Source organism: Protopterus annectens, chromosome 11.part0 (genome assembly GCF_019279795.1).
Source record: "Protopterus annectens isolate FY-2018-M chromosome 11.part0, PAN1.0, whole genome shotgun sequence".
In the NCBI taxonomy this organism is placed as follows: domain Eukaryota; kingdom Metazoa; phylum Chordata; order Ceratodontiformes; family Protopteridae; genus Protopterus; species Protopterus annectens.
In genome coordinates, this window is record NC_056745.1 from 1,206,780,019 (window position 1) to 1,206,793,792 (window position 13,774).

The following is a 13,774-nucleotide window of genomic DNA, read 5'->3' on the forward strand; positions in this document are numbered from 1 at the left end:
CTACAAAGCCTATGGGACATAATATTGTGATCTGCAATCCCGACATGAAAGTTCGAGATAGCAGCCAATTGAACTCTGACTGTGGAAGAAGAGGAGCCTGCATGAAAAATCTCTGCTAAGAAGTCCAGGACTGCCTGAACAGGGGCAGTGAAAGGATCAATATTCTTGGCATTAGCCCAATAAGAGAAACGTTTCCATTTGCTTGCATAAATCCTCCTGGTAGAGGATTTTAAAGAAGCTACTATGATGTCTCTAACAGGGTTAGAGATCAAAGGAAGCCTGGCTAAGGAAGGAAGTGGAGCAACCATGCTGTGAGGTTGAGAGAAGGGATAGACCGGTGCAGCTGACCGGATTGGTGAATCAGAAGATCTGGCACTGGGTCCAGATGCCACGGCTGCACCAAAAGGCGACGATGGAGGAACGGGAACCAAACTTGTCGAGGCCAGTAAGGAGCAATGAGAATCAATTTGGCTCTCAAAACGGTTGCTTTCTGGATAACTTGAGGGATCAGAGGAAATGGAGGAAAGGCATAATGAAGTCCCTGGGGCCAATCCTGGGTCAGAGCGTCTCTGGGGGGATGGCCTGGAAGAGGGAAGAGAGAGAAGAAGTCTGGGCATTTGCTGTTTTGGGGAGTAGCAAAAAGATCGCAACATGGACGACCCCATTCCAGAAAAATCTCTTCCGCTATAGATTGCTTGAGAGACCACTCGTGAGGCATGAGAATAGCTCTGCTCAATCTGTCCGCTACAATGTTGGTTTTCCCAGGGATATGCGTTGCTACCAGAAACCGATGAGAGGAGATTGCCCATTGCCATAGTCTGAGCGCTTCTCGACACAAGGGGTAGGACTTGGTTCCGCCCTGTTTGTTGATATACCAAACTACAGACATGTTGTCTGTGTGGACTGCAATTGTCCCTACGGGAAGAAAGTCGTTGAGGGCTTGCAACGTTAAAAGCACTGCTCTCATCTCCAGGACATTTATGTGCAGGTGGTACTCGAACGGCTGCCACGTCCCATGAACCATCCTGCCCTGATAATGACCCCCCCACCGGATCAGGGAGGCATCCGTGGTGACAGTGGCTACGGGGATGGGGGTACAAAGTGTCTGCCTTGGTGAACCTGGGGAGATGTGATCCACCAAGCAAGATGATCTTTGCAAGTCTGTGTCACCAGAATCTGGTGACGCATTGGAAGTTGTTGGTACGACCACTGTGTGAACAGCATCCACTGAAGAAGGCGCATGTAGAAGCGAGCCAGGGAAGAAGAGTAATGGCCGCAGCCATGAGGCCTAATACCTTTAGAACCATTCTGGCCTGTACTTTCTTGTTGGCTAGAATGATCCTGACATGACTTTGAATGTCTGAAACTCTTTGATCTGTAAGGGTAGCTGACATCCGAACAGTGTTTAAGTTTGCGCCTATGAAAGTAATAGACTGGCAGGGCGATAAGGATGACTTTTCGAAGTTGATCGAGATGCCCAAAAGAGTACAAAGCTTTATTGTGTAATCCCTGGCTTGAATAAGCTGATGCCTGGTGGTGGCTGAAAGGAGCCAGTCGTCGAGATACGGAAACACCTGGAATCCTTGACGTCTCAGGTGAGCCGTGACCACTGCCATGCATTTGGTGAACACTCTGGGGGCTGTAGTGAGACCAAAGGGCAGGGCTCTGAACTGGAAATGACTGGACCCCAGCCGAAGCCGGAGAAATCTCCTGGAGCGTCTGTGAATTTTGATGTGATAGTACGCATCCTGAAGATCTATTGAGCACATCCAGTTGTCCTTCTGTAAGAAGGGCAGAATTGACTGAAGAGTGACCATTCGGAATCTTGTCTTCCTCACAGACTTGTTGAGTCTGCTGAGATCCAATATTAGTCTCCAGTCTCCCGTCTTTTTGGGGACCAAAAAGAACCTTGAGTAGATTCCGGGCTCTGAATGGTCTGTTGTAACTGGCTGAATGGCTCTTTTGCAGTAGTTTTGAGACTTCTAACTCTGCAATTTCCCTTAGACCGGGTGGTACATCTGAAAGGGAATTTGAGGGGTAGAAAGGACTTTCCTCGAAAGGAATTATGTAACCCTTGGATATGATCGACTGTACCCATCTGTCTTGAGTGAGGGAGTGCCAGGCTTCTGGGTACAGTGATAATCTTCCCCCGACTGCCTCCAAGGAGGGACAGCCGGGCAACATCTCAGGGATGCTGAAAGGGCTTGTCAGAGAGAGGCTCTCTGTTTCCTGGTTTTGGACCCCTCTGCCTCTAGAGCGGCGTCTGTTGTTGTTACCCCTCTGCCTCTAGGGGTAAACTGACCACGTGAATCCGCGTGACTCCTTGGGATTTGCGGAACCACATTTTGCCACCTTTCTGTCCTTTGGGGTAAAGTCTAGAAGGGGTGGAAAAACGGACTCCTACGGCAGAAAGAGTCTTGCCGTCCTGCTCACACCTGGTCAAAGTTTCCTTCACTTGAGGGCCAAACAAAGCTGACCCATCAAAGGGAGAATTTGTGAAGGACGCCTTAAAGGGATCTGCAAAGTCACATAGCCGCATCCAGGCTTGGCGTCTAAGAGCCACACCTGTACCTGCGGCCCTACCCGCTCCATCAGCAGCATATGATATTAGCCGCATGGAGGGGTTTGCAATGGAATTAAGGGTTCCTAGCTGCGAAGCAATTTTTTCCTGAGCCCCTGCAGCTGTAGGATCCTGTACAACATCACCTAGCTCCTTAAGGATATCCCTTTGGAGTCTGGTGAAGTGACATAGGTAATTCAGCGAACGCATAGCAAAGGTCGCTGAGGAAAACATCCGCTTACCGTACCTATCCATGCGCCTAGAGTCCTTATTAGGAGGATGGGCGGTGCGGAAGGATCTGCAAGTTCCTTCTTGGTGGCAGCAGCCACCACCATGGCATCAGCGGGGACACCCTTAGTGAGGAATTGCTTATCACACGGGCAGTAATAAATTTTGAATGCCTCCTAGGGACTGGCTCTACAGAGTCAGGAGCAGCCCACGCCTTCGGGCAATAACCTGCATAAGGGGGTCGAAGGCGGAGACACCCAGGAGGTGGAGGGCCGAGATCCAAACGCCTCTAGGTATACTGACTCATCCTCAGAGGGATTATTGGTGGGCCAGTTTCCCTCTGTCTAAGGAGTTCTAGGATGTCTGAGAAGGAGACATCCTCAGAGGGGATCTTGGGGATCCCTCTGACTCATCTAAGTCAGTATCTGAAGTGATAGACTCGGGAGTCTACATGTTTCCTCTTACAGGTCCTCTTCCTAGGAGGATCTCCTGAAACATCAGGCGAATCCTCGGAAGAGGGGCATATTCCCAATGGGGAAACCTGAGGCGGAGGATCTCTGGGTCCTGTAGCAAGAGAAGTGGCAGAGATGTCAACAGGCACTATAGAGGGAGGAGCTAAGGGAACAGACTGCTGGCTGATACCCGTGGCCAGCACACTCTTCATCACCTCGAATGCTCCCCTCCCAGGAAGGTCCGAGAGAACCCGTTCAAGAGCTAGGAACTCCAGGGACCACCGAAAGGGAAGTCTCCGAGGCAGATGTCGGAGCAGAGCTCACCAAGGCCGAGGCTCCAAGGGGAAGAGCGGGTTCGGACAAGGGTCCGATGCCACTCACCCCTCGGAGGAGACCATGGAAGCCCGGCCACCGAATCCCTCTAAGGAAGGTCTCAAGAGGAGATAAGAGTAGAGGCTGAAGGAACAGAAGGGGTATCTGTCCCTCAGCCGTAGCAGTAACCATTCGAAGACTCCAACTCCAAGCTCTGGGGTAGAGTTGAAGGAGGAACTGCAATGGGGTGTGGACCAATAGCCGCCTGTTGAGACGGACTATGTAACATTTGGGCCAGTGCCTGTGACTTAAGTAATCTACTGACCACTCTCTCTAAATCATGGTCAGAAAGCCTGGATGACCTTGAAGATCGGCTCCGATGGCTCCGTTCGAGAGGAGAGGTGAAGCCGAGCCGAAGGTATCGGCTCCAAGGAAGGAGACCTAGACCTCTTCCTCGAAGGAGCCATCGGAACCGATGAAACTATTGAACCTGTCGGAGCCGACAACTTATCGGAGCCGACAGGTAGCTTCGATGCATCGACTCCAGCCGGAGCCGATACAGCCACAAAAGTAACGGTGTCGGAGCCGATCGGAGCCGACACCAATGCCTGAGCCACATGGTGGTCGGAACCGATCGGAGCCGACACCGAAGTGGTCGAACCAGAATCAGCACCGATAGCCATCGGTGCCGAAGGTTTAGTTAACCCAGAATCGGCTCCAGCCGGAGCCGATCTCGACTCTGAATGAGTCGGAGCCGAGGCCGCAGGCTTGGACACAGAAGCCTGGGCCTTGGAAGACTTAGAAGTCTTGGATGGAGCCGACTTAGCCGGAGAGCCCTCCGGCTTAAGAAGGCCCCTCAAAATCAGCTTATTTCTTCTTTCCTGCAGGACTCTCTGGCTGAAAGAATGACATATAGCACAGGAGTCCTGCAGGTGAAGAGGCCCCAGACAGTACAGGCAAGAAGTGTGACCGTCTGTCAGAGACATTTTCTGACAGCACGAGTCACACTTCTTAAAGCCTGAGACCCTTTCTTTAGACATGGTGTAAAAACACACAGACACACACACCAGTCAAAGAAATTAAATTAAATATACCAAAAGGCATAACTAGTAAACACACACACACACCCTAACAGGGGGGGGGGGGGGGGATGGGATGGGTGAAAGTCTGACTAAAAAAGTAAGAGGAGACAGAGAATTTTCTGTCAGAAAAGGTTTAAAACTGATATAAAACTAACAATTAAGGGGTTTTTTTGTTAAAAGGGGCTAAAATAGCAAAGTAGCAAATCACTTACCAAGAGCTGGTAAAAGGAGGACCTCATCAGCGAAGCGGCAAACGAGATCTGGGTACTTACCGCCTTGCATCATGGGATATGGGGCTGCCTCGAGCTGGTAAAAGTGACTCTCGAGCTTAGCAAGTGCCGAGTCGGAGCCGAGGATCGGCTCCGAACCCATCAAGCAAGAATGAAGGCGAGATTGACAACTTAACATCTGGCAGTTTAAGGTTCTAATGGCCAAAGTGGCAGAAGTGTATACCTTCTTACCCCATCTGTCCAGGGCCCTGGAATCTCTATCAGAGGGGTAGGGTTTTTGGCAGTAGAAGCCTTAATGCCTTTAGGTCCCTGTGAAATGGTCTCTGGGTCCGCAGTAGGATTCTTAAAAAGGAACTTGCAAGAGTCAGGTACTCTGTAATACCCATCAGGTTTCCTGGGAGCTGGACATAAAGTGTCTGGGGCCAAACTAGATTCCAAGAAGGCATCATCTACAATGTCCAGTACAGGAGGGATAGCTAAAGCCCTCTGCTAAGGTAGGAGTAAGAATTTCCTAAGCGTCCTTTTGGAGTCAGAGTAATCCTGGCTTTCCCAGCGGAATTGCTCCCTAAGTGTGTGCAACGTTTCACCAAAAGAAAAATCTTCTGGAGGGGAAGCAGAGGACATGGAGTCTTCTGCATCTGAATCCTCATAGGTAGAATAAGGGCAAATCCTGATAATCAGAAGAAACAGAAATATCAGAATCCTAATCAGAAGAATCAGAAGGAAAATCAGTTCTAGGTCTCTTAGAGGGAGAAGGCTGGCTTCCTCTAATTAAAGTAATAAGGTCTTCAGCCATTCTTATCATTTGTTTTTTAGGTATATGGGCCTGACCATGCGGTTTGGATGTCGGTTTTCTAAGCATGGGTCGAGTTTTAGGCCTTGAAGAAGAAGATGGCGTCAGTTTGAAATGCAAGTCAGTAGGCCTGAATACACCCTCATAAGCCACTGCCTGCACAGCGGCTCCGGACCAATCCAAGATAGAGACATCCACAGGTTCCATAGTCGAAGAAGCATCTCACGGCATACCGGACTCCGAATATGTCTCAGTAGTAACCTGTGAATCTGAAGTAGCGGGTATCAGGGGCTGCAAAAGCAACTCACTGAGTACCGGCGAACTGGCGACTAGCTTAACGGAAGTGTCCTCGGCAGTTTTGGACCTATACGGTCTGTCTCTGTCTTTATCTTTACGTTTTTTCAGAATATCGGTAGTCGGATGGCTTACCGAAGCCATTTCTGGATAATTAAACCGAGTACCGAGATAATTTGATGCAAAAAGTAACAGACGATGAATAGTTTGAGGATTGAAGGCACAAAACTGACAGCGAGGGACGTCGTGGTCTGGGCCTAAGCAAGGAATGCAGTACGAATGGAAATCTTTATGAGGTATTTGCTTTCCACAGGTAATGCAACTGTTAACTTTTACTGACATCGGTTTAGAGCAAGAAAAAGGATCCCCAACGGAGTACTTAGCTTTTTTGAAGACTACGGGTCTGAAACTCAAAAACGAAAATTTCAGGAGTCGGCTGACCACCACTTGCGAACTGCTTCTGCTTCGGGCACCGTGCAGCAAGAAAGACTGATGTAATGGCATCAGCTGCATGCTTTATACCCCTGACTACCTGACGTCATGGAAGAAGAGATAGCATCCGATGCAGGACCCACGACTTTGATATTCAGGCCGGCTGAGGGCTACCTGCAGGCAGAAGCCCTCAGATAACACAAATGTAATGACTGCAACAGTGAAACACGAAGAACATCCAACATTCTCCACAATGCCTTGTGGTTCATGTTTCCAGTGCCTCTTAACTAATTTGATACTGTAATGTTTGCATAATCCCCACTGCAACAGTTATTTTACATTATTGTGCCTTTCAGTACAAGGCCCTCTGCCATGAGGGTATCACACCCAGTAACAAGATGTGAGACTGATTCCAGTTCTTTTTTTTTTTTTTTTAATTTTTACAGAACCTTCTTATTTCTTCCCAATGTAGGCATTAAGATGCTCTGAGGAAAAGAACAAACAAGAAATAAGACACCAGAGTGAATTTCAAGAGTCACAGGTTTCTTCAAAAGAGGAAGTGTTACTGTTTCTGTTGGTATCTAGCACAGGGACACCCATTCCCTTAAGATTTATTAAAAGCATGGAACTTAGAAAAATAGGGGGGAGGGAGAAACCTTGTTCACCTACCACCTAAGGGCCAAATGTGAAGCTCCAACTCCACAGCAGGGAGTGGGGCAGTCAAGGACTCCCCTACAACTGACGCCTAAGCACAATGCTGGCTGAAGCAGCAATAATAAGGAGGCACTTGCCAGAGACGCGGTAACAAACTGAGAGGCTAGTGCAATGCCAAACATTGGCATGTTCTCACATAATCATTCAGCCATCTTTTATTATGCCCCCAGCACACTGGCAAAGATCAGAAACGGGGCAGTGAAGGTTAAAAGCCAACAGACACAGTAAAGCCTCTGAAAACCATCTTGATTTACACTGATAAGCTCTTAAACTCTAAGAGATGATCTCCAGGCCTAAGTTTACATTCAAAAATATGTCCTGGCACCTCAAGGACCAATTTACTGCTTGCATCAGAAGCAACAACCTGTCCAGGTGAGTGAAAAAATGTGGTGGCTGCACCTTGGATCACACCTGCAACAGATGATGCTGGGGGGGGGGTGTCTCCCTTAACCTCATAGTCATATGCAGGTGAGGAAAGGGTTGAACATTTTTCATTGGATGACATGACATGACCCAACAGGGCAAAGGGTCCAGAAGGCCCATGTGGGCATGAGAGAAAATGAAGAAGAGGCAAGACTTAGACTGAAATGAAGGCTCTGTCTTTTGTGTTTCTACCCAAGATTCCTATATGTACTCCCAATATGGTTCCTACAATGGCCCCACTGTAATCACTATTAACTGATGGGGTATGATGAAAGCCACAAGCTTCAACCTTCATTGCTGTGCTGAAAGGTTGGTATCTATGACATCCAATACTGCTGTGGTGCTGCACTCCAAGCAAAAAATGTAAACAACTGTGATGGTCCTGACTCATGGTCTGACAATGACTGACTCCTGGAAGACAGAACTGCTTTTGGAAATGAATGTGAAAATCTTATAGTGGTGCATGTCAGGAAATATGAACTGCAGGAACAGCTAAAAATGGCAATACTGGGAGTTACACCCATGAGCTTTGGAGAAAGGACACCCTGAATAAGCAAGAAGGGGCACGGATATTCCTAACCTAGAATTTAAGTCTATATTGGGCAAATGAATAGGGACATGGTGCCTTAAAGTGTCTCAACCTCAGAATCCTGAACAAAAAGTGTGCATACTCACCGAACAAAAAAACAGACAGAGGTCAGGCTAGAAAATGAGGCAAAGCTCTGCAAAGTGTGAGGTGCAACATTGCTAGTACTATGTAACACTTCAGTTATAGATAAGCATGCCCTAAGGCTTAGTTACAAGCAAGTGTGTAAAGACAAAAGCAAAAATGTAACCCAATCTAGAAGCCAGAAGTCTGAATGAATAAGAAAAGGAACAAGTCTGAGGATCATATGCTCAAAGAATTTTTTACTATTACTACTTAGTAACAATTTAAATGGATCACTGGGTTCTGCTTATTTCTGAGAGAATTCTTAGTTTTGTCAATAAAACATGGATTCTCTCTTAAAAATTGTTTCTCATACATTATTTTGCATAATACATGCCCATACCAGTGCACAGACACACACACACACACACACACGCACAAAGATATGTACTTATTTCTAATCATAAATGCTTACCAGCAGAAGGGCTGAAAATCTGTAAACTTAGCCCATCCTTTGTCTTCAGGGACAACAGCTTCTGGTGTCACTGTATCCCACACACTGGACCCCACATCCATTGCTACACAAGGGACAGGTGGTTTGGAGTTGACTGTCTCTTCAAAATTTGCTGTCCAGTTAGGACCTGCTGAAACAAAGTGAGCTCTGTTAAAACTGAATGTAATAAATAAGTTTCTTATCAGACAATTTAGCTATAAATGACTCCTCACATACAGGTGGTAATCAATGCCATCACTTCCCTTTTTTTTTTTTTTTTTTTTGTTTAAGGGCAGTCCTCCATGGAAGCACTAAGCCTTCTAGCTTAATGTTGCTTTTACTGATTGAGGAGTACAAGTAATGTTCCTTTCTACTAAAAATGAAAAAAGTAACTTCTGGAAAGCAGAAGCCATGACACGGTCAAAGGAAACTGACAAAACAGATAAGTAACAATACTTTGCCTCTCAAATGTCCAGAATTTCCCAGAATGTACAGATTTTTGCCTTGTATTTTTGGTCTATTCTTCATAAAAGTTGTGGTTTTCTGGCAAATCACTGAGAACTGAAGTTAGTAAATAATGATACACATTTCAGTTTCAGACTTCATATCCTTCAGAAAATGCATGCTAACACAAATCCTGTTATTCTAGCAACTTTCTAAGTTTATAAGAGCAATATTTAAAATCTGTCCCTATTTTTGGGCCTCTGTTCCAACCCCCCATTATTTTAGGTTTTGCCCAGATTTCTTGTGCTAACAGGTTGAGTGGTACGGACAGCATACAATATCAGCTGATGTGCACAGCAGCCCTTTACAATGAGTAACTGTTGGGAGTTCCACTTCAGATGTCCTGATATTGACAACTGCTGTAATCTCAAGCTCTTATGCTCACGAGTAAGAATCTTCTGCTACCTTAACAGGGTGCACCGAGCCTCTACCTTACCAGTTTGACTCCTAAAACACTGACTAAGCACAACAAAGACATATAAAATAAACAAGAATATAAAACTACAAGCAAGTTAGACTTAAAAAAGTATAATCTGCTATGTTGAAATAATAGTGTGTGCAAATACAAGGGGATAAAAAGTTAAGCTCTCCTAGTACAGTCAGTCTTCTAAGAGATTAAATGGTATGGAAAGTACCAAAATATTTGTTATATGTGATTTCAAAGATGATGATGATTATCTGCAAAGGCTGAATTCTAAGAACTGTCCAAAGGAGTGCAATATCATCATTTAAAGAGGAATAAGCTGGATGAAGACCTAATATGCTAAGAGTTCCGAAGATGAAGTCCTGAAGCAGTGAGGTGCCAAAGGAGACCCAACTGCTGCTAACATGTTCTAAACATTGCCAGGTGAAGATATAAACATATACCAAGTGGCTATGGCACAAACATCCACAACAGAGAAACTACAATAGCAGACAATGGAAGCAGTAACACCCCAGGGCTGAGATGCAGTTTGCAGCAATGGCCTAGAGGGTGGCTGACATCATGATGGCAGAAACTAATATGGCTAATCAATACATTTTGCTAAGATTTGTTCAACAAACAACAAAATATTTCTTACACACAGCAAAAGAGACTGGTGTATGTCTTTGTGAACTTGTGTAAAGGAAGGACCACTTGATAGTTGCGACTGCCCTCATTCTGAAAGTGGGTGGCTTTTGTTTGTGAAAGCAGGTTGACATACAACATGTAGATGAAGCTAAGGGGCTGCAATAAAGGTCTTCCACAGTCATCAATGCCCATTTCTTCTTCTTCTTCTCCGGGCTTTTAAAGATCAAGCACAAAGTTTTTACCATTTCCTTTTGTGCAATTATGCTTTCATCTTGCAAAGTGGGGGTTCTTGTTCTAAAATGTGTAGTTTTTACTTTAGTCACTTCAGTGGACCTATATTTATGAAGCTCAATAAACTGGTGTTTCTGTTTACTGTTTGCTGAGCAAATGTCCAATTACTCCCAGATTCCATGTCATCCAGCCCTGCCTTCTGATGATGCAGCAGAGGGGAGAAACAGTTTGTAGTAGATAAGCATGTTTTATGTACTCTGTAGCAGATTTTATTACAAAGTAACCACAATGCAGAATAGTCAGTCATTCAGCCAGACAACAGATAAAAAAATAAATGCACCCATATCCAAGTGAAAGTTAAAATTAAGATGCAGCAGGATAACATTCTTAAGTGAGGTTATAGTGCTTGGTATACAGTGTAATAACACAGCTATAAAATAATAAATCATTGTCTACCATTGGATTGATTTATCAGTTTCAGGGAGAAAATTACAGATATGTGAATCACTTCTTGTATGTTATACAACAAGGAATTAGTGCTGGAAAGAAAACCTTTGGAACAATTTATGCATCTGCGAAGATGATGATGAAGATGCTGTGAAGTGATCATTTCAATACAGTGAAAGGTACAATAAGCTTTACTACGAATTTAACTGTAGTACATGGAGTACTATTGATTATGTTCCAAAAGCAGGAAAAAGATAAACTTGTAAACAGCTGTCTAATATGGAATGATCACTTTACTCATTTTCAAAGATGTGCAAACTATTCCAATTGTTTTCTTTACAGCACTAATTTCTTGCTGTATAACATTACTCACTGTACAGTAGGCCTATCATTGAGGTGATTCACACATCTATAATTTTCCCAATAAAGGTCATCAATCCAATGGCTGGCAATGATTTATTAGTTTTACATCTGTTTTATTACATTGTATGCAAAGCACTTATACCTCAATAAGAATCTCACCCTGCTCCATCTTACTTTTGTTACCTTTCACCTGAATATAACTCTTGTTTATTTATTGTCTGACTGAGTAACTGTGCTGCATTTTGGTTATTCTAACAAAATCTGCTACAGATTACAGAAAACCTGCCAACCCATTACAAACTGTTTCTCCCATCCACAGCATTATCAGACGGTGGGTCTAGATGACTTTGAATCAGGAAGTAACTAGACAGTTGCACAGCATACAATATTTTATTTAATTATTTATTTAAGATTTGTTTACCAGGAAAGTCCGACTTGGAACAAAGGCAATTTTCAGCAAAAGCCCCAAGAGAAATGCTCCAGATGCATGTCTTTGTAATGCGGGAGGAAACCGGAGTACCCAGAAAAAACCCACACAATGCAGGGAGGTCATGCAGACTCCACACAGAAGGCACTCCAGCCGAGGATCGAACCAGAGAACCTCTTGCTGTGAGGCGACAATGATACCGCTGCACCACTGCGACGTACAATTAACAGAAACATCAGACTATTAAACTTAATAAGTTTAGGTCCAATGAAATAACTAAAGTAAAACTACACATTTTAAAATAAGAAAGCCCACTTTACAAACTGAGGGCATAATTATTGAAAAAAAATGGTTAAAAAAAAAACAAAAAAACTTTGCACTTCATCTTTAGTCTTGAAAACCTTGACCAAAGTATATCCCTCCTTAGAAAATGGTATCTCATATTTATCCCAAAAGGATGAGAACCTAAGCTATGCCATCATGCACTGACACAAGCTTGACTGTACTACCATTAGCCAAAGCATAAGCATGGTCAATATTACATCGCTCTACAAGTAAACCAATCAAAAGCATTCAAAAAGGTGTTTCCTGAGGATTCCTGACAAAAAATTATGAGACCATATCAAATTTTCAAAATTCCAAGCCACATACAAGGAATAGACCCATTATGGGTGAGACAACTCCATGACCTGAGGCCCACAATAAGTGAGATAAAACACCATTTAATTACCCTGTTCAAGGATCTGGGCTATTCATCTGATGTCAAAGCAGACAGGTATGGAGGCCTTTGGGACTTTAAACAGATGTAAAACATGAATCTGCTTGGATGGCTTAGTTATGAAGTCACTGCATTTAGTCAAGAAAGGAATCTACAGAACTCATGAACGCAAGACAGCCAGACTGTGGATGCCCCTGAAGCAAAAGTACAGCTCCCTAGAGGGGGGTGGGAATTATGCCTTCTTGTCCTTCTTTAACAAGTAACAGTGCAGCTTGTTTTCAGGAGAAGGCAGTGGGCTTTGGGCTACTCCACAGATGACACTGTAAACTTAAACCTATCTCTGCAGGCTGTGTGAGCTACTAAGAGTTTAAAGGAAAACAAGTTTAATTATCCTTGTTGACATCTGAAGAAATGACATCACAAGTCCTAAAATTACTCTCCAATGGAATAAAAAAGAAATGGGAGATAATCCCCTACTACAAGCACCAGAAGGCCATGATCTGCACTCATTCAGCAAAAGTCAACGATACTGGACTCACTGAAGGCCTTGCAGCCTCCATCTAACAAGTGCTGGGTGGGTGACGGGTAGATTTCTAAACTGCAGTTTTAACCATCAAGCCTTACTGCACTAGTAGCTAATTCAAGGGTATATTTCATTAAGGCTGGATGGTTGCAATACTGCTCTTGGCATTCAATCCACAAGTGTGGGTACTGTGGTGCTGAAATCTTGTGACTTGCTTCCAAAACTGGTTGCCAGGGAAGAGGAAGCCTCTCCCTTCCACGTTCCAAGCTGTCTGCTTATAACAGACACAAACTTGGTCCTTGGTTAGACAAGTGAGCACACACAGTGAATGAAGAGACAGAGGCAGTCCCAAGGGCAGACTTTTGGGGAGGGGGACTTTACCTGTTATTGTCTCTCCACCTAATCCTTCTTCCTGTGCTCTGACTCTGGCCTGGAAAATACATGAGCAACCCTCCTTCCAATCCCTACACTGGCTATCCTCTAAAGCTGACATCCTTGTTTGTGAGGTAAAACAGGCTTCATGTTTCTTACATCCTCTTCAGATGGCAGTACTGAAGTGCTGGTAATTCTGACTCACCACCAGATTGTGGTTTTCCTCCAAGCAGTGCAAGCATGATTCCTAACTGGTGATTTGGCAACTGGAGAAATACTTTTAAGTTTTGAGTTTCTTAGGCAACAAAATGTCCTACAATGTATGTCACAACCGACATCCAAACTGTGCCTGTGTAAAACAAAACAACAGAGGTGTGCAGGGCACAACTGCATACTCCTAGCCTTGCAGGTGACATCATGTTACATGCTTGAAAGAGCAACATGTACCCCCAAATCTAGATGCCTGAGATTATGAT

General features: G+C 44.5%; 1 protein-coding gene across 3 annotated transcripts in view; it reads right to left on the reverse strand.

The window, feature by feature from the left end:
• Window positions 1-13,774, reverse strand: part of PPP6R2 (protein phosphatase 6 regulatory subunit 2) — a 4,227,669-nt gene that overhangs the window by 944,957 nt on the left and 3,268,938 nt on the right. For all 3 annotated transcript variants that reach the window (XM_044088566.1, XM_044088567.1, XM_044088565.1), the window contains exon 20: window positions 8,645-8,810. In XM_044088566.1, coding sequence (XP_043944501.1) covers window positions 8,645-8,810 — 166 coding nt within the window. The remainder of the gene's footprint in view (window positions 1-8,644; window positions 8,811-13,774) is intronic.